This window comes from Macaca mulatta, chromosome 7 (assembly GCF_049350105.2).
Source record: "Macaca mulatta isolate MMU2019108-1 chromosome 7, T2T-MMU8v2.0, whole genome shotgun sequence".
NCBI classification, from domain to species: Eukaryota; Metazoa; Chordata; class Mammalia; order Primates; family Cercopithecidae; genus Macaca; species Macaca mulatta.
Window position 1 is genome coordinate 49,934,200 of NC_133412.1, and position 21,379 is coordinate 49,955,578.

Consider the following 21,379-nt stretch of genomic DNA (forward strand, 5'->3'; position numbering starts at 1 on the left):
GGTTTCCCAACCTTTTGAAAAATCAGTGGAATACATTGTTCTAACATAAATATTAGGATGAAGCTCAAAATGTAAGAGAAAAGTAGAAACTGCTGTGACTGAAGCCAGAAAAGGAGGGGTGGAGTTCGTCTTGCTTGATCCTCCCCTAATACACCCTAGAGGGGCTCCAAGGAAAGCCCTTTGAAATTACTGACCTAGAAGATAGAGTACAGAGTTCCAGCTGGTGTATGAGGGGGGATCTGAGATCATCCTGTTCGGGAGCCTGAGAAGACAGGAAAGGTCTTTCATGAGTCTCTTGACCAACCTGATGGCTTTGCCTTGACATTGGAAAATGGGCTCATTTGGCCAGAGAATGAAACCCCAAAAGATCATGCCATTGTTCTAAGTTACTTTGGGTTGCAGAAGGCCTGGGAGAGGCTGGAGAAGAGTCTAGGACCTTCATAGTTCCAAGGGGGGCTTCACAATGCCCTAATTTGTAGTGGAGCTGTGTCATTGGGTAGGGTCTGAAAAACGGTGATGGCACCCAGATAAGATGTCATACCACATGGACCAGAATCCAGGTAGCCCTGTGTAGGAAGAGAGATCACAGGCTGAGATAGAGCCCATAAGACAGAAAAGAGGTTTGTACTGACAGTGGTGATCTGATCCTTCATCTGCTCTGCCTCTTGTTGCTTTTTCTGCTGATGGGGGTCAGTTCAAACTCATGTCATGACCCATGAAATTTTCTGATCGTCTTTTCCAGTGAGAATCTCACAAGTTAAGAATTTTCAACAGGGCACAGTGGCTCACGCCCATAATCCCAACGCTTTGTGAGGCCAAGGTGGGCTGATCACTTGAGGTCAGGGGTTTGAGACCAGCCTGGCCAACATGGTAAAACACCATCTCTACTAAAAATATAAAAATAGCCAGTCATGGTGGCACATGCCTGTAATCCCAGTTATTCAGGAGACTGAGGTGGGAAAATGGCTTGAACCCGGGAGGCAGAGGTTGCAGTGAGCCGAGATTATACCACTGCACTCCAGCCTGAGTGACAGAGTGAAACTCCATCTAAAAGAATTTTTTTTTCCTTTTCTCTTTCAGGGTACTGACCCTATGGTTCTGGACTACTGGGATGTACAGAGTTTGGAATGGAAATGAGTACCTACCATGGGGTGGGCTCTAGGCTCCTGTTTCCCAGGTATCACCTTAAATCCTGGTATCGTCTTTGCCACTTTACAGGGACCTTGATTGTGTTTGACAGGAGGATAAGCTGGGTCACAGTGGTCATGAGCCTCAGGTGACCCAGAAATGGTGGGATAAGTTTCTTAAGAGACCCAGTCAAAGAGAAGTACATGCTGGACCCCTAAGAGTAGCCCCCCAAACCCACAGATCTAAAGGTTCTGATGGCTGATCATTGCCTCCAGAGAGAGATGATGATGGGATATAGCCCAAATAATTCAATTTCCTCTAGGTCAAATTCTATCATTTTGGTAAAAAGTGGATGCTACAAGAGGCAAATCAGAAATGTCTGAATAAAAGTATCCCATTAGTGGTGGGTAGGATCCTAGAAAGATGGGAATATCAAACATGGAGGCTCAACAGTCCTGGATTGGAAGGAATTAGAAAGCAGCATCAGTGTAGAGTTGAGACATAGTTGGAAAGCCATATGGTTGAATGGTATAACTGCATTTTCCTGTTGGCAACTGATGTGTACTGCTTGATCTTCTATCAAATGCTTTTTGTTTTTCTTTTTTTGAGACTGAGTCTTGCTCTGTCACCCAGGCTGGAGAACAATGGCGCAATCTCAGCTCACTGCAACCTCCTCCTCCCGGGTTCAAGTGATTCTCCTGCCTCAGCCTCCTGAGTAGCTGGATTATAGTCACACGCCACCATGCCCGGCTAATTTTTGTATTTTTTAGTAGAAACAGGGTTTCACCATGTTGGCCATGCTGGTCTCAATCTCCTGACCTCAGGTGATCCACCCGCCTAGGCCTCCCAAAGTGCTGGGATTACATGCATGAGCCACCACGCCCGGCCTCAAAAGCTTTTTGAATCCAAAACAAGTGGCTTAGGCTCCCAGAGGCCCATCTCCATGAAGCTGCCTTGTGCAGCTGGTCATATAGGTCAGGGATTCGAATGCGGCAAATGATGGGGTTGACATCCCAGTAATCATAGCAGAATCAGTCCAGACTGCTTCTTCAGAAAGGGCACCAGGATGCTGTTCAAGGAAGGAGCCTCTGCCTCAAGTTGCTCCAAAGAAATTCCTGAGGTGTTCAAGTTTCTGGTTTCTAGGCCACTCACACCAAATCACCTCCATGTTGGTGAAATGTAATGATTGTAGGGACAGTGTAGGGAAAGGTCCAGCCTTGGGGTACCAACTACCAGACACATCCTAAAAATACTGGTCCATTTTTCGGTTTAAATGCCAACCCAGAAAGTCTTGCTGGTGGCAATACTTGTATTATAGCAAAGCAACTCTCTCCTGATACTCTTAGTGACGACTGCAGCATAAGAAGCCACGGGGAAAGTGACGGAAGGAAGTAGCCAGGATGAGCAGTCTCCTGGCCAGATGTGACAGGCATCAGGAGGGACTTAAATTCCACACACACAAAAAACTGTTAGAACAAATAACCCAATTCAGCAAAGTTGCAAGAAATAAAATCGACACACAAAAATCAGTTGCGTTTCTATACACTAGCAATGAAAAATCTGAAAATGAAATGAAGTGAAAGCAAAAGCCAGTCACAGTGGCTCACGCCTGTAATTCCAGCACTTTGGGAGACGAAGGCGGGCAGATCACATGAAGTCAGGAGTTCGAGACCAGCCTAGCCAACATGGTGAAACCCTGTCTCTACTAAAAATGCAAAAATGAGCCAGGCATGATGGCATGTGCCTGTAGTCCCAGCGACTGCAAGGCTGAGGCAGGAGAATCTCTTGAACCTGGGAGGTGGAGGTTGCAGTGAGCTGAGATTGCGCCACTGCACTCCAGCCTGGGAGACAGAGCGAGACTCTGTCTCAAAAAAAAAAAAAAAAAAAAAAAAAAAGGCTGGGCGCGGTGGCTCACGCCTGTAATCCCAGCACTTTGGGAGGCCAAGGCGGGCAGATCACCTGAGGTCAGGAGTTTGAGACCAGCCTGACCAACATGGAGAAACCTTGTCTCTACTAAAAATACAAAATTAGCCAGGTGTGGTGGCGCATGCCTGTAATCCCAGCTACTTGGGAGGCTGAGGCAGGAGAAGCACTTGAACCCAGGAGGCGGAGGTTGCGGTGAGCCGAGATCGTGCCGTTGCATTCCAGCCTGGGTGACAACAGTGAACTCCATCTCAAAAAAAAAAAAAAAAAAAAAAGAGAGAGATGAAAGCAAACAATTCTATTTGCAATAGCATTGAAAAGAATAAAATACTTGGAGGCTGGGCATGGTGGCTCATGCCTGTAAACCCAGTATTTTGGGAGGCTGAGGTGGGCGGATCACCTGAGGTCAGGAGTTTGAGACCAGCTTGGCCAACATGGCGAAATCCTGTCTCTACTAAAAATACAAAAATTAACCGTGTGTAGGTGGCAAGCACCTGTAATCCCAGCTACTTAAGGGGCTGAGGCAGGAGAATCCCTTGAACCTGGGAGGTGGAGGTTTGCAGTGAGCCGAGATTGAGCCACTGCACTCCAGCCTGGGTGACAGAGTAAGACAGTCTCAAAATACATAAATAAATGATAAGATAAAATAAAATCCTTGGGAATAAACTTAACCCAGAAGGTGAAAGACTCATACACTGGGCCAGGTGCAGTGGCTCAAGCCTGTAATCCCAGCACTTTGGGAGGCCAAGACGGGCGGATCACGAGGTCAGGAGATCGAGACCATCCTGGCTAACATGGTGAAACCCCGTCTCTACTAAAAAATACAAAAAAACTAGCTGGGCGAGGTGGCGGGTGCCAAGATCCAGCCACTGCACTCCAGCCTGGGCGACAGAGCCAGACTCCGTCTCAAAAAAAAGAAAAAAGACTCATACACTGAAAACAACAAAATGTTGCTAAAAGAAATTAAGAGGTCAGGCACAGTGGCTCACACCTGTAATCCCAGCACTTTGGGAGGCCGAGGCGGGCAGATCACGAGGTTGGGAGTTTGAGACCAGCCTGGCCAACATAGTGAAACCCCATCTCTACTAAAAATCCAAAAAATCAGCTGAGCATGGTGGTGGGTGCGTGTAATCCCAGCTACTCAGGAGGCTGAGGCAGAATTGCTTGAACCCAGGAGGCAGAGGTTGCAGTGAGCCGCGATCACGCCACTACACTCCAGCCCAGGTGATAGTGTGAGACTCTGTCTTAAAAAAAAAAAAAAAAAAAGAAGAAGAAGACACAAATAAATGAAAAGACAACCTGTGTTCATGGATTAGAAGACTTACTATTGCTAAGATGTCAATGCTACTCCAAGTGATCTAGAGATTTAATGTAATCTCTATAAACTCCCAATGGCATTTTTTGCAGAAATAGAAAAATCCATCCTAAAATTCATACGGAATCTCAAGGGACTCCAAATACCCACCAATCTTGAAGAAGAAGAAGAACTCCCTGTTTTCAAAACGTATTACACAGCTATAGCAATCAGCACTATGGTACTGGCATAAAGATAAATATATAGACATATGGAATAGAACACAAATCCCAGAAATAAACCCTCTTATATATGGTCAAATGATTTTTAACAAGGGAGACAAGATCATTCAATAAGGAAAGGACAGTCTTTTCAACAAATGGGGCTGGGAAAAATGGGTATCTACATGCAAAAGAATGAAGTTAGACTCTTACCTTTCACCATAAACACAAGATTAAATGAAAATGGATGAGTCCTAAATGTAAGAGCTAAAACAATAGATGTCTTAGAAAACTGAGGGGAAAAAGACTTCATGACTGGATTTGGCAATGATTTCTTGGATATGACACTAAAAGCACAGGCAACAAAAGTAAAAATAAATAAATTGGACTGACTACATCAAAATTATAAACTTTAACAAGGATATATTGGAGGGCAAAAACAAAAAACTAAAAAACTTCTGTCCATCAAAGGACACAACCCACAGAATGAGAAAGCAACCTCTGGAATGGGAGAACATATTTGCAAACAACATATCAAGATGAGAGGTTAACATCCAGAATATATAAAGAACTCGTGGCTGGGTGCGATGGCTCACGCCGGTAATCCCTGCACTTTGGGAGGCAGAGGCGGGCGGATCACGAGGTCAGGAGATCGAGACCATCCTGTCTAACATGGTGAAACCCCGTCTCTACTAAAAAAAAAAAAAATACAAAAAATTAGCTGGGCGCAATGGCGGGCTCCTGTAGTCCCAGCTACTCGGGAGGCTGAGGCAGGAGAATGGCGTGAACCCGGGAGGCGGAGCTTGCAGTGAGCTGAGATCGCGCCACTGCACTCCAGCCTGGGCAACAGGCTGCCTCAAAAAAAAAAAAAAAAAAGAACTCGTACAACTAAATAGTAACAACAACAACAAACACCAAACCTTCTATTTAATAATGGGCAAAGGATTCGTATAGACGTTTCTGCAAAGAAGAAATGCAAATGGGCAACAAACAAAAGAAAAGATGCTCAAAATGACTAATTGTTAAGGAAATGCAAATCAAAACTACAATGCGATATCACCCACCTCACACCGATTAGGATGACTGCTATCAAAGAAACAGAAAATCACAGCGTTGGCGAGGATGTGGAGAAATTGGAACTCTTGCACACTGTTGATAGGAATGTAAAATAGTGTTGCTGCTATGGAAAACAGTATGGCAGTTCCTCAAAAAATTAAAAATAGAATTACCATATGATCTAGCAATACCTTTTCTGGGAATATATCCAAAAACACTGAAAGCAGGGTCTTTTCAAAAACTAATCTATATTTTTATTTCAATTGACCAATAATAATTGTATATATTTATGGGGTACAGTGTGATGCTTTGATATATGTAGACATTGTGAAATGATTAAATGGAGCTAATTAACATATTCTTCACCTTGCCTACTTATCACTTCTTTATGGTGAAAATGATTTAACTCTATTAGCAATTTTGAAATGCATATTGCATTATTATTAACTACAGTCTCCATGCTATACAGTAAATCACTAAAATTTCATCCTTCTGTTAAACTACATCCTGCTGTTTAACTTTCTATCCTTTGGCTAACATCTCCCCTTTGTAACCCCCCATGATGCCCCTAACTTCTGCCAACCACCATCCTACTCTCTGCTTCTCTGAGCTCCACTTTTTCAAGTTCCACACGTAAGTGAGATAATGCAGTGTTTGTCTTTCTGTGCCTGGGAAAACAAGATCTTGAAGAAATATTTTGTACACCTATATTCATAACAACATTAGTTACAAAAGCCAAAAGGTTGAAGGTACCCAAATATCCAACAGATGAATGGATAAACAAGATGTGGTATACACATACAAAGAAGTATTATTCTACCTTAAAAAGGAAGGAAATTCGGACACATCCTATAACATGAATGAACCTTGAAGATAGGCTAAATGAAATAAGCCAGTCACAAAAGGACAAATACTGTATGATTCCACTTATATAAGGTATCTAGAGTAGTCAAACTCACAGAAATAAATAGAATGATGGTTCAGACTGAAGGAAAGGGGGAAATATAGAATCATTTAATGGATACAGAGTTTCCGTTTTTGCAAGAAGAAAAAGTTCTGAGGATTGGTTACACAATGTGAATGTACTTAGCTCTAGCAACTGTACACCTAAAAGCGTTCTGACAATCAGCTTTGGGTGATCTGCTCTGAGCCAAGCCTAAGGAAAGCACCTCTCATTACCTTTGGGGGTAGAATGCATTTCAGGAAGTGAAGAGTTAACGTGAGGAAAGTGTCAAGTAGTACGGGTGAAACCGATCCAATCTTAGTTGGAAAATACTTTTTAGAATTAAATTAGTCTAAGGACCAATAACAGATATGACTGTCAACTGACTGTGACAGAATAGTTGTTGCTAAGGTCTATTTCTGATTTAGGCCAGAGAATATGTCCCAGTACTATGAAATTCTGAAAATTCTACCGCGAAATCCAAGAAAAATGGCTCTGCTGGTAAGATAGTCATATATGCATATATGGTTATACTCAAAATCCAGGCTGACATCTAACCAAACCCTTGCAAATTCAGGCAGAAATTACTTAAGCAATTATAAGATAGTGATAGGAGGGTTAATTGGATAACAGATAATTGGCTTTTGAATTGAACCAAATTACAGGATTAAAAAACGAGATGCCTCAAAATATATTTTAAAATCCTCAGAGCATGTTTTAAGTTTGAACGTTAAAAGAAAATAACTAAAGTCAAAAGAGTGCATGGATTGATTACCTAACCTATTTCTGTACCTTAGGCATCTTGGATACACAAATATTTGCTGAGCAAAGGATACAGCCAAGTTGAGAAGTGGAACAAGCAGAGCAATCACCACTGTGATTTATGTATTGATTCTATGCTATGAAATTTGAAAGAGGAAGAATATACAATTCAATCATTTTTGATATTTTGCTTTAGGACTAAAAAATACTTTTCCTATAAGATCGGTACTTACAGTTTAACTTATTGGTGTTTCCAAACTAGAGAAAATGTAAGTGAGGAAAAATCAGCTACAGTCCCTATGCTAAACAGCAAATATAACAGACTTATTTAGTTACCATTGTCTGAGGGATGTGGGGATCCTTATTTCTGACCTCATATAATTTGTGGTTAACATTTTAAAAATACATGAACCTAGGCCAGGCACAGTGATCATGCCTGTAATCCCAGCACTTTGGGAGGCTGAGGCCGGTGAATCACTTGAGGTCAGGAGTTCAAGACCAGCCTGGGCAACATGGTGAAACCCCATTTCTACTAAAAATGCAAAAATTAGCCGGGTGCAGTGGCAGGTGCCTGTAGTTCCAGCTACTCAGGAGGGTGAGGCAGGAGAATCTCTTGAACCCAGGAGGTGGAGTTGTACCTTGCAGTGAGCCGAGATCATGCCACTGCACTCCAGCCTGGGAAACAGAGTGAGACTCCATCTCAAAAACAAAACAAAACAAAACAACAACAAAAATACATGAACCTTGAATTTTTACCCATACAAACATTTTAATGTTCATGTTCAAATACACACAAATGCTGAGGGAAAGTTTTTTTTTGAGATGGAGTCTCACTCTGTTCAGGCTGGAGTGCAGTAGCACGATCTCTGCCCACTGCAACCTCCGCCTCCTGGATTCAAGCGATTCTCCTGCCTTAGCCTCCCAAGTAGCCAGGATTACAGGCACACACCGCCAAGCCCAGCTAATTTTTTTGTATTTTATTTTATTTTTATTTTTGATTTTTTTCTAGTATCATAAATTTCTTTTTTTTTTTTTTGTATTTTAGTAGAGACAGGGTTTCACTGTGTTGCCCAGGCTGGTCTCGAACTCCTGAGCTCAGCCAATCCACCCGCCTCGGTCTCCCAAAATGCTAGGATTACATGTGTGAGCCACCACGCCCAGCCCTGAGGGAAAAGTTTTTGACACTATGTGTATTTAATGTATGTTAGGAGATAGTTTCATTTTAGAAAGTTGGATGCATTTTCCTTTAATAGAGTACTGCTCAATGTGTAGCTGCCACAGTATGTAAAATATAGGCCTGGAGTGTGGAGTATAGGAACAGTGTGGAACTTAGCTACAGAATTTATGCAAACTCACTGGAATGCATTAAAAGGCTGCTATAATATATTCCACAAAGACCCAGATGCACCTCTGGTACTCTGAGAAAAGTGTCGCCAAGGCTGCAGGGGATGGCCATGACAGAAAAGGACCTTGGCATCTTCCATCAGACAGATCCTGATGTATTGCTAATGTTAATTGTATTGTAGGCATAGAATTAACAAGTGTTACCAATAACTATTAAAATTGATACAACAGGGGCCAGGCGCAGTGGTTCTTGCTTGTAATCCCAACGTTTTGGGAGGTCAAGGTGGGAGGATCATTTGAAGCCAAGAGTTTGAGACCAGCCAGGGCAACAAAGTGAGACCCTGTCCCTACAAAAAATAAAAATACAAAAAATTCGCTGGGCGTAGTGGCATGCACCTGTAGTCCCAGCGACTCGGGGGTCTGAAGCAGGGGGATCACTTGAGCCCGGGGGTTCAAGGCTGCAGTGAGCTATGATGGTGCCACTGCCTTCTAGCCTGGGCAACAGAGTGAGACACTGTCTCTAAAAAAATAAAAAAATAAATAAACAGACAAATCAGTAAATAAATAAAAACATAAAATATACAATATGTATGTTGGTTATTTCAACCACAAACCTCATGTTTATTGATTAAAAGTAAGACTACTATACTACTACACTGTTACATCAAAAGTCAAGTGACAGAAGATAAAGTAGCTTTTTTTGTTAAAAAGCTAGGCTGGGTGTGGTGGCTCACACCTGTAATTCCAGCACTTTGGGAGCCAAAAGCAGACAGAGCACTTGTGGTCAGGAGTTCAAGACCAGCCTGGCTAACATGGCGAATCTTCGTCTCTACTAAAAATACAAAAATTAGCCAGGCGTGCTAGTGGGCACCTGTAATCCCAGCTACTCAGGAGGCTGAGGCAGGAGAATTGCTTGAACCCAGAAGGCGGAGGTTGCGTTGAGTGGAGAGGGTGCCACTGCACTCCAGCCTGGGCGACAGCGAAACTGCATCTCAAAAAAAAAAAAAAAAAGCTCATGTGTGCACAGTGCAATCCTCCTTTGTGGCAGATGGAAAAAGAAGCAATTATAGGTTGAGTAGGCTCTCACAGTGCTGGTCTATTTTTAAAAATTGAATTAGTTGCCAACATTTAATATAATTAAAATGAACTTTTTTTTTTTTTTTTTTTTTTTTTAAGACAGGGTCTCATTCTGTCACCTAGGCTGGAGTGTAGTGGCGCCATCTTAGCTCACTGCAGCCTCTAACTCCTGGGCTCAAGTAATCCTCCTGCTTCAGCCTCCCGAGTAGCTGGGACCAAAGATGTATGCCACCACACCAGCTTATTTTTGTGTATTTTTTACAGAGACAGGGTTTTGCCATGTTGCCCAGGCTAGTCTCAAATTTGTGAACTCAAGTCATCCTCCCACCTTGGCCTCCTAAAGTGCTAGGATTACAGGCATCAGCTTGCATGCCCAGCTCTAAATTATTTTATTAAATCATGGGAGTCTCACCCATTTAAGGTTACCTACCTGGGCTCCTGTAGTATTTGAGCTGATGATCCCTACTTGATGGGAAGAAAAATCATGCAATAATCCCTTCTAGAAGAAAGTGGAAGGTTTTGGAAGAATATGTTGGCCTTGATATCCCTTAGATTGTTTTCATTGACATCAATACTCTTATCAGATAAAGAAGCCATTATTAACCAATGGTAAACTAAGGGATTTGATTTCAGGAATAATTTTAGAAAACACAGGCTCACTGGTGTAAATATATCTGGTCAGGTGTGACCATTGATTCTGAAGGTTTATAGAATGTTTGAGGTCACAGATATAAAACTTAAATGGGACAGGCTGTTCCACATTGTTGCCAAATGTTACATTTTAAAAGCAAAATCCAATGCCATTTTAAAAAGTTGATTTTCTTTGTTTGTTTTGTTTTGTTTTGTTTTGAGATGGAGTCTCGCTCTGTTGCCCAGGCTGGAGTGCAGTGATGCGATCTTGGCTTACTGCAAGCTCTGCCTCCCGGGTTCAAGGTGTTCTCCCGCCTCAGCCTCCCAAGTAGATGAGACTACAGGTGCCCACCACCACACCTGGCTAATTATTGTGTTTTTAGTAGAGATGGGGTTTCACCGTGTTAACCAGGATGGTCTCGACCTCCTGACTTCATGATCCTCCCACCTTGGCCTCCCAAAGTGCTGGGATTACAGGCATGAACCACTGCGCCCGGCCAAAAAGTTGACTTTCTAAAGCATTAGGTTGTGTTAGGTTGTGACTTTCTAAAGCATTAGGTTGTGTTTGTTCTTGGAGGAACAAACTTCACAATGGAACCGCAAAGTCACCAGAACTGTGTGTGGGTTCTCAGACTGAGCATGAAGTCTGAGAGGGGTACAGAACTAGTAGGACTCAATACATGTTTATATCATTTGGGTTCCATTCTGTTCCTGAACTTGGGCAGCTTCTTTCAGCTAGCAAAGCCATGGCTGATCTTGGGTAAGACAGGAAGAGAGTCTTACCCAAGAGAAAGAGTCAGCAGACATCAGGGAGGGCTATAGGCTGATACACCGGAAGGATCTAAGATCCGAGCGTGAGAAAAACACCAAGAACTGACACCAGAAGCCAGCATTGCCTTTACAGCATGGAAGCTGACCAGAACCCAGCTGGCTGGAAGAAAGCACAGGCTCTCTACCTGTCCTATGTGGTTTTGTTTTTGTTTTGATACAGAGTTGCGCTCTGTTGCCCAGGCTGGAGTGCAGTGGCATGATCTCGGCTCACTACAACCTCCACCTCCCAGGTTCAAGCGATTCTCCTGCCTCAGCCTCCTGAGTAGCTGGGATTACAGGCATCCATTACCACACTTGGCTAATTTTTCTATTCGTAGTAGAGGCGGGGTTTCACCATGTTGCCCAGGCTGGTCTCAAACTCCTGGCCTCAAATGATCCACCCACCTCAGCCTCCCAAAGTGCTAGGATTACAGGTGTGAGCCACCGTGTCCAGCCCACCTCCTGTTCTTAAGGAGCTCTGGTTTTTCTCTACCAGGAAACAGTGTAGCTATCAGAGCTTTACATGGTCCTCAGCATAGAGGACTTACTATGGCTCATAAGGTCTGTTGTACCAGCCTTATCTTTTACCATGAACAACCAGGCAATTACAATGAAGGAATGGCCTCAATCCGGAGTAGACTGTGTTCTCTGATATCAGAAGGATCTAGAGAAGGAGAATAACCCCCACCTGATTCTTAAAAACAACAACAACAATGAAATCCTGAAAGTTCCATGTGGCAAAACAGGAATGATCTCTCTCCAAGGGTAAGTGGCAAGAACTCCCTTTATCTATCACTGGCATCTGTTTAGGCCCTTCTTGCCTCTTCTGGGTCTGGGCTCCTCAGAACCCCAGCCCTGCTCAGTCTGAGTAGGGAAGGCTGAGCTATTTCAGGGGCTCAGCAACTCTGAGCCCCACCTGTCCCCTTGACCCAGGGAAGCTCTCAGACTAAGCCATGGGTAGGACTGACTCCAGGTGTGGGGCCACCCTCCCTTACAGGGGTCGCAGCCTGAGGTTGGTCAGACGGGGAAGTTACCTCCTCGGCCCTCACTGGCAGCTGGCTTCACTTGGATCGGACGATTCATCTGAAAGACATCGGACCAACACACCCATTCAGCGTGACTGCCTGGTCCTGGAGCCCCCAGCTTCTCGACCCCTGGACTCCTCAGGATCTGAGCTCTAGCCCCTTTGAACTCTGCACTCCATCACTTCCACACTGGGATTACAGATTTTCTCCAAGATTCCTTCCTTAAACCCAGGAATTTAGAAGGTGCTGAAACTGGTAGGGATGGGTGACAGGAACTTAGTGGTAAGCACAAGATGGAATGAAGCGTCTAAAGAGACTTTTCTGCCTGGGGCTCTGGGCAGGGGCTATGTGAGGCCTGTCCCTTTGGCTTCTGGACTTACTTAAAGGCTTTGCATGAGAGAATTGGGAAGGAGGGTAGAACTGATACTGCAGATTTGTGTTTTATGTCTAAAATGGAGACTATCATGCTATGTGTCATTTAGATGAAAGAGTCTGGGAATCAGACTCAGTGCTATCTGCCCTCAACTTGTCATTTAATACTTGTATGACTCTAAGTAAGCCATCCTTTCTCAGATTCAATTTTTCTTTTTCTCCTGTGTAGCTGAAATTACAGGCACGTGCCACCAGGCCCGGCTGATTTTTGTATTTTTAGTAGAGACAGGGTTTCTCCATGTTGACCAAATTAGTCTCGAACTCCTGACCTCAAGTGATTCGCCCGCCTCGGCCTCCCAAAGTGCTGGGATTATAGGCGTGAGCCACTGCGCCCGGCCAGATTCAATTTTTCGAATGAGGAAAACATTCCCCAAGCTGCTGTATCACCAGAGTCTCCACACTCACCCGCTTCATCCCCTCCCTGGGGTCCCCTTCCCTGAGGATGCTGGAGTTTTCCAAGGCGCCATTCTCAGCCCTTTTTGTCTGGTTCTCCCTACTTCTCTTGGATAGTCTTGTCCACACCCACAGCCTCAGCTCCTCGCCACACAGGGTTGACTTAGAGCTCTGTGTCTCCAGCCTGCATTCTCTTCTGAGCTTCAGAGCCATGTTACCAGCTGCCTGCTGGACATCCCCACTAGAAAGTCCCACGGGCGCCTTCACTCAACACACCCAAACAAGAGCTGATTTTTTTTTTGCCCCAACCTGATCCTCCCAGTCGCCCAAGTTATAAGCCTGGAAAGCAGCTTGACTTCTCCTTCCATCCCTTCCCCACTCCCACCAACTTCACCTTTCAATTTAGGGGTTCCTGATGAGGTGTAGATGAAAATCACCAAGGAACCAGATGAGGCTCTTAAGTTGGGGGATTGTATAATTTGAAAATGCTTCTAGGTGATTTCAATATATCCCCCCCACATTCCCATCCCCCAACCACCCTGAGTGAATTCATGATTGAATCCCCATCTCACCTTCCTCTCATGGGTGTTGTGGGGATCACATGAGGTAATGGGCACGCAAAAGGTCTTTGTAAACTGCCAAGAGCTGGGTGCGTGGGAGGTGAGGAATTATTGTTGGGGGGCAGGCAGCTGAGTGCCGGGAGGAAAAAACAGCGGCCTTCCCGTTCATGGAGGAAGGGGTACTGATGCCCATCTGGCCTGAGAAGGTGATGATCTGACCCCCTCCCCTCAGGAAATGCTCTGCTTCTGCACCAATCAGGGGCCACTCCATCCCTTACCAATATGCTCGTTGCCGAGACAACAGGCAGCTTCCTGTTACCATAGCCACAAGTGCTACCCAGTAACCATGGTAACGCCCTGGCAGTCACAGTTGAGCAATTTCCTTTGGATCAAATTTGGGGGTGGGAGGGGCAGGGAGGGCTTACAAAAAAAAAAAAAAAAAAAAAAGGACAGGAAAACAGGCCAAGCCTGAACCAGCGCAACTCCCCTCCCACCCAGGGCTCTGACACACCCACCCGCTGGTGGTGGAGCACCTGCAGTGTACCAGGCTGTGGGTGGGGGCCGAGACACCGACAGGACTCAGGTTGCAGTCTAGAGGGGATGACAGATCAATCCAAGCAGATCAGGGCGAACTTGACAGGTCTGGACTGGCCTGGACCAGGGACCAGGAGGACAGGACCCGTCCCTGGGCATGGCCACCTGTGATTGTGGAGGAGAGACCAAGAGACAGAGCCAGGGAGAGCAGAGACACAGGGAGAGATGAAGAAACACCGGCAGACAGAAATGATGTGAGAGAAAGACAGTCCTAGAAAGGGGCAAGGAAAGAGAGTTACTGGAGGAGAGGGGAAGGAAAAGAGGAGACATAGGGTCAGGAAGCAGGTGCAGGAGAGGCAGGGAGGAGCCTGGTAGGGAAGAAGGCCAGAAGAGTAGAAACCTGGGGTGGGGGGCAGTGAGGGTGAGCAAAACCATCATTATTTTATTAGTTCTTAAATAGATCCTGAGAATTTCTCTCTGGAACCTAGAGTGACGAGCACACGTGACAGCAGCAGTTTCCATGGCAGCTTCCTCCCTGGCTGGGTTTCCTGGGAGATGGTGCTCTGGGGGACACCCCCTTCTCTCCTCCCACCCACTTCACCACCCTTCAACAGAGAGTGGGCATCGGGTGGTACACACATGTTCTCCCCTGGACCTGACCTAGACCTTCCACCACTCAGGCATGCTGCCAGCATTTCCTGTACTCTGTGACGAGCCCCGGGCATCCCTTCATGGGAGACGGTGATGATCTGTATGGGGATTCTCTTGTCATAGGCCCACAGAGGGGAAGATAATGTCACCATTTCCTGAGAGCCCACTCTGTGCCAGGCCCTTCCTGGGACTCTTCATTGTCTCTAAATCCTTCCAACCACTCTGCAAGGGAATACGAGTGTCCCCATATCATAGATGAGAAAGCTGAGGCTGAGGGAGGTGAAATCACTTGTCTAAGATCACATGGTGAGTAAGTGGTTGAGCTGGGATTTATCCCCAGGTCTGTCTGAGGCTGAAGCCCATGATTTTTGCATTGGAGTGCTGCTCAACTCCATTCTTAAGGCATGAACACAAATAGTGAGGCACAGAGGGACCAGGGCCTCAAGGGAGTGCAAGGTCAAGTGCTGTGGAAGAGGCAGACTCCAGCTGAAGAATTTGACTCAGGAAAGCTGCATAGAAGAGGCAATGTTTGACCTGAGCCTTGCAGGACTGGGGTCATTGGCCATGTAGAGATAATAGGAGAGGTAGGAGTGGTAGCTGAGCATGCTGAATGGGTAGGGTATGGACAGGGAGCTGCAAGTCTGAAAGAGCAAAGTTTCTGGTGAGCACCTGGCATGGCAGTAGCCAGGGGAGAGCAAATTGCTTCCTAGCAGATAGATGTGGATTTCAATCCTGGCTCTATCACTTACTTCTCTAAGGTCTCTGAGCCTCAACATCCACATTAGTAAAGGGGGAATCATGATCTTACCTTGCAGAGTTGTGATGACAATGACAATTGCTAGATCTCAGTAGATACCTCAGATATAAAAAGTTATTGTTTTTTTTGAGACAGAGTTTCACTCTTGTTGCCCAGGCTGGAGTGCAATGGCAAAATCTCGCCTCACTGAAACCTCTGCCTCCAAATTCAAGCAAGTTTCCTGCCTCAGCCTCCTGAGTAGCTGGGATTACAGGCATGCGCCACCACGCCCGGCTAATTTTGTATTTTTAGTAAAGACAGGGTTTCTCCATATTGGTCAGGTTGGACTTGAACTCCCGACCTCAGGTGATCCACCTGCCTCGGCCTCCCAAAGTGCTGGGGTTACAGGCGTGAGCCACCGCACCTGGCAGGGTTTTTTTTTTTTTTTTTTTTTTGTTATTGTTGTTAAGGATATGAAACTGAGAGGTAGGCAAGGGCCAGATTAGGGAAGGCTGTGAAAACCGCATCAAGGAATTTTGACTTTGACTTTGTTATATTTCAAAGGCAATGAGGATCCAGGGAAGGGAAGGATTTAAAAATTTTTTTAAAACATTTTTATTTATTTATTTATTTATTTATTTATTTATTTATTTTGGAGACTGAGTCTCACTCTGTCACCTAGGCTGGAGTGAAGTGGTGTCGTCTCGGCTCACTGCAATCTCCACCTCCCAGGTTCAAGCAATTCTCCTGCCTCAGCCTCCTGAATAGCTGGGATTACAGACACTTGCCACCACACCCAGCTAATTTTTGTATTTTTAGTAGAGACAGGGTTTCACCATGTTGGCCAGGCTGGTCTCAAACTCCTGACCTGTGGTCTTACTCTGCTGCCCAGGCTGGAGTACAGTGGCGCCATCATAGCTCAATACAAACTCCAAATCTTGGGCTAAGCAATTATTCCACTTCAGCCTCCCAAATAGCTGGGAATACAGGTACGTGCCACTATGCCCAGCTAATTTTTTTATTTTTTGTAGAGACTGGGTCTCACTATCTTGCTCAGGCTGGTCTCGAACTCCTGGGCTCAAGCGATCCTTGGACCTCATCCTTTCAAAGTGCTGGGATTACAGGTGTGAACTGCTATGACCAGCCAGGAAAGAGTTTTAAGTAGGGAAATCATCTAGTCAGTTTTGTCTTATGAAGGATCCCATAAGCTGACACTATGTGGAGAAAGGATTGGAAAATGAGTGATTAGAGGAAAGAAGATCAGAGGCACAGGTGAGAGGTGAGTGTGACCTGGATAGAAAGAAATGAACAGATTTAACAGATTTATAGGAAGAATTAACTGGACTATAGCTCTACTGGATATGTGGACCTGGGAAGAAGAGGGCATATTGGCTGACTCTCAGATTCATAGCTTGGGAGTTGGGGAAGGTGGGAGTTTGGGAGTTTGGGGGTACAAGGATGAACCTCTTGGGTTCCTCCTTCCCAGGGGAGGAACCCAAGAGAATAAGAACAGAGTCGGGGAGAGCAGGGCTCTGAGCCTTCAGTCCCCACAGAGCAGTGGTGATGGAGGACACCTGGGATTTAGGTATGTTATGTGTGGCTGGAGGAGAAAGAGAGCTGCCCCCATGAGCTTCCTGGGCAACCGATTGTATATACCTTGTTCCTGCCATGGATAGAGGAGGGACATGGCAGTGAGATGAGGTAATCAGGAGTCCCCCTTGAGGAAAAGAGGACATTGCCTCCTGGGCCAAAAACTTGTCCTGGGACTTCAGGTGAGCTCTTGCCCTGGCTGAGCACCTGTTCCCTTAAGAATTTCCCAGATGGAGTCCAGGCCCATGTCTGCTTCAGAGCCCAGCCCTGGAGGGGAATTCAAGGGATAGAATGTCAGAGAGAACAACCTATTCCAGGCAATGGAGTGGGGAAGGTTAGAGGCAGCACAGACACGCACAGGGCCCTGGACCTTCTGGCCCAGTGAGCAGAAGGGAGAGCAAGACCCTACCTAACTCTCTGCCCTGACTTGTCTAAAATTCCTCCATTTGGGCTCAGCATCGCCCTTTTTAGACTCTTCTGCCCTGATGCCAACTATTCTTTTCACTCAGCACTCACACCCTCAGCACTCCCCATTCCATGGGAAGATAGTTATTAGAACCTTCTTGAGGAAGGGAACACTGGTAGGTCTGGGAAAGGTGTCAGGAGGTGCAGGGCAGAGTGGAAGTCAAACTTCATCATTTTTAGTACTTTGTTTTAGCCCACCCCCTCCTCTAATTCAATCCACTGTCAAGTCCCATTGGTTCTAGAATCTATGTGGATATCCTGAACAGCTCTGAAATCTAACCTCTCCTCTCCTTTCCTGGCTTATCTCCAGCTCTAGGCCAGCATCACCATTCATCTGCACTCAAGCAACACTGCACTAAAGGGTAATCCAGCCTCCAGTGTTGCTTCCTTTCCAACCCAACCTTCTTCACACCATAGCCAGAGTAATCTTTTTTTTTGTTTCTTTTTTTTCTTGAGACAGGATCTCGTTCTGTAGTGCAGTTAGCTCACTACAGCCTCGACCTCCAGGGCTCAAGCAACCCTCCCACCTCAGCCTCCCAAGTAGCTGGGATTACAGGTACACATCACCACACCTGGCTAATTTTTGAAAAATTTTTGTAGAGATGGGGTCTCACTATGTTGTCCAGGCTGGTCTCAAACTTTTGGGCTCAGCGATCCTCCAAAGTGCTGAGATTACAGGCATGAGCCACTATGCCTGGCCCAGAGTAATCTTTTGAAACTAGTCTCTTACTCTTCTCTGCTTAAAATCCACGTCTGTTCCCCCATTGCAAGCCTCCTGTTAAAGCCCAAGATTCTAAGACTGGTTGTCAAAACTTGTGAGTCTTGCTCCCACTGCTGCCCAACATGCACGATTCTCTCTACTCATGTGGAGCCTTAGCCATCTTTGCTAGACACCTTCCCTGCCAGTGTTCACACTGCCCCCAGAATTTCTTGTCTTTTAGGTTTCTAGATCCTCTAATATGATAAAATATGATCATGATTCAGCTCAGATAACATCTCCTCTGCAAAGCATCTACTCCCTCCCCATTTCTTTTTATTCTTTTTTCACTTATTTACTTATTTTTATTTTGTATTTTTGTATTTTTAGTTGAGACGGGGTTTCACCATGGTGGCCAGGCTGGTCTCAAACTCCTGGCCTCAAGTGATCTGCCCACCTCGGCCTCCCAAAGTGCTGGGATTACAGGTGTGAACCATCGCAGCCGGCCTTTTCCTTTATGGTTTGACTCTGGGACTCCCTCCCCAAGTAAAAGTCTCTCTTTTACTTGCCCAGATGTATGCCTGAGTGAGATGCAATGAGGCTCATTTTTGAGAAGCATCTTGAGGGCAAAGACTCAGACTCATTCATGAAGTGGCTGCTAGCACACGCAGTGCCTTTCTGTAAATTATAAAAAGGCACTCCCCAGCCCTGGGATGAATGAGAAAAAAATGTGCTCTTTCCTCTGGGCTGACAAAGCCTTGAAATAATGAGCATGACTTGGTCAATAGAGCATGGCTGGATTTTTGCCCCCATCTGCCCTCTGCACCCAAGCTGTTTTGTGCAGGGCACAACTTGCAAAACCAAATGCACTTCCCTACTCAGTAACATCTGCCTCCTTCACAGTGTTTGAAGGGATGGCTTCCCAAAGGAAGGGAAGTCAGGAACAGGGAGATAAACAAATAGGGAGGCAGCTTCTGCATCCCAGAAATGGGGCTGAGGCTAGGCCTTACCCTCTTCAGGTGGATTCTGGAGCATAAAGTGAGGCTAAAAGAAGGAATTCTGGCTTCATCAGGAAGAGGCTGCAGGAGGTGGGAGCCAGGTGGGACAGATCAACCGAGGTTTGAAGGAGTTCTCAAATAGTGAGGCAAGCTTTCACAGGGACAGAACGTGTCAGGGGACAAATGGAGAGGAGCCAAGCAAGAGAAGGTGTCAGTCCATCAGAATCCATGACATTCTTGGCCGGGAGTGGTGGCTCACGTAATCCTAACACTTTGAGAGGCTGAGGCGGGCAGATCACTTGAGGTCAGGAGTTCAAAACCAGCCTGACCAACATGGTGAAACCCTGTCTGTACTAAAAATACAAAAAAAAATTAGCCAGGCATGGTGGCGGGTGCCTGTAATCCCAGCTACTTGGGAGGCTGAGGCAGGAGAATGACTTGAACCCTGGAGGAGGAGGTTGCAGTGAGCTGAGATGGCACTACTGCACTGCAGCCTGGGCGACAGAATGAGACTGTGTCTCAACTCCCCCCCCAAAAAAAACAAACAAACTATGAAATTTCCCCTGGGGTTTCAGACTTTTCTCTCTGGGGGCTGACCCAGCCTTTTCTGGTCCCATGGCGACAGTCCTGCCTGATGCCAGCAGGAATTCAGATTAAAGTCTTGTCCCTGCTTCTCCAGCAGGTGGCAGCTGTGCTCAGGACCCAGTGGCAGCAGAGAGCTGGGCACTCCTCCCTCCATGCTGGTGGGCCTAAGGCCAGGTGACTAAAGTTGCTGCTGTCCCTGGCAGGCCCAGAGGAAAGATTGATGGCACAGGCATTGCTGGGGCTGGCCAACACAGCCATTGATTTTCATTTAGGAGAATAATTAAATATTAATTTTCACTTTGTTAAGCTGGAGAGGGCGAATAAAGCCAATGCTGACAGTATCAGAGGAAGCTAGGCCATGTTGGAGACCTGCAGATGGTACAGTGAGAGGGGGAAGATGTCCCCAGTCACCATTCTCTCCAGAACCTAAGACCTCTGTCTGCTACCTAGTTGTCTCAGGTCACAGTACAGTGGTTAAGTGAATGAGTTCTAGGGCCAGATTAACTGGGCCCAAAGTCCAGATACTCCCATTATTAACTATATGACCTTGGGCAAGTCACTTGATTCTTATGACTTAGTTTTCTCACCTGTAAAATGAGAATGCCAATAACAATACCTTATTTAGGTCTGGCACAGTGGCTCATGCCTGTAATCCCAGCACTTTCGGAAGCCAAGGTGGGTGGATCACTTGAGGCCAGAAGTTCAAGACCAGCCTGGCCAACATGGTGAAACCTCATCTCTACTAAAATTACAAAAATTAGTTGGGCACGGTGGTGTGCACCTGTAATCCCAGCTACTCAGGAGGCTGAGGCAGGAGAATTGCTTAAACCCGGGAGGTGGAGGTTGCAGTGAGTCAAGGTCACGGCACTGCACTCCAGCCTGGGCAACATCACAAGACTCTGTCTCAAATACAAACAAACAACCTTCTTTATGGAGGATTAAATGACTTATACTGTGTAAAGTGGTAGGAAGACTAGTATCAACAAATGCTCATTACTATTATTTGCTTTTCTCCTCCAGAAATCCTCGCAGTACTCTAAGGGCGTCATAGCCCTTATCTCAGGTACCCTTGGCCTCATGGAGCTCTCCAGGTGCCCCTTATCTAGCAGAGCCCTGTGTCTTGTAGAAGAGAGATGTTTTCCCTCCCAAAGTTTATCTTAATTTTTCGGGGGGGGGTCTCCCATTTCCTTTCAGGGCAAAGCCCGGCATTCAAAGTTTCATCTTCAACTGCTGCCCTCTGTAGATCTTCCCTCCAGCTTCCCTCCATGCTCATGTGGGCCTCCCCCACAGTGCCAGCTGCATTTCACACCCACCTGTTCCATCTGTGTCTGCACCTTTACCATGCTGTTTCCCACATGGAATGTTACAGCTTATCTCATTGACTCTCAGTTCTAGCAGCAGAAGTCATTTGCTCCCATGGTTAGATGAATGATGAGTTCTACTCCTACTCCTACTAATGCTGCTGTTACTATTACTGTTACTATCACTACAACCACCAGCTAACTCGTATTAAGTGCTTATTTTC

The 21,379-nt window shown here is 45.7% G+C and overlaps 1 protein-coding gene across 11 annotated transcripts in view; it reads right to left on the reverse strand.

The window, feature by feature from the left end:
• Positions 1–21,379, reverse strand: part of CELF6 (CUGBP Elav-like family member 6) — a 35,593-nt gene that overhangs the window by 7,564 nt on the left and 6,650 nt on the right. For 10 of the 11 annotated variants that reach the window (XR_013395112.1, XR_013395111.1, NM_001193955.3 and 7 more), the window contains 1 exon segment: positions 12,223–12,271. Coding sequence is in view for 9 of the 11 variants with exons in the window: in NM_001193955.3 (NP_001180884.2) it covers positions 12,223–12,271 (49 nt within the window). In the remaining 2 variants the exon portion in view is untranslated. 11 annotated transcript variants of the gene reach the window in all.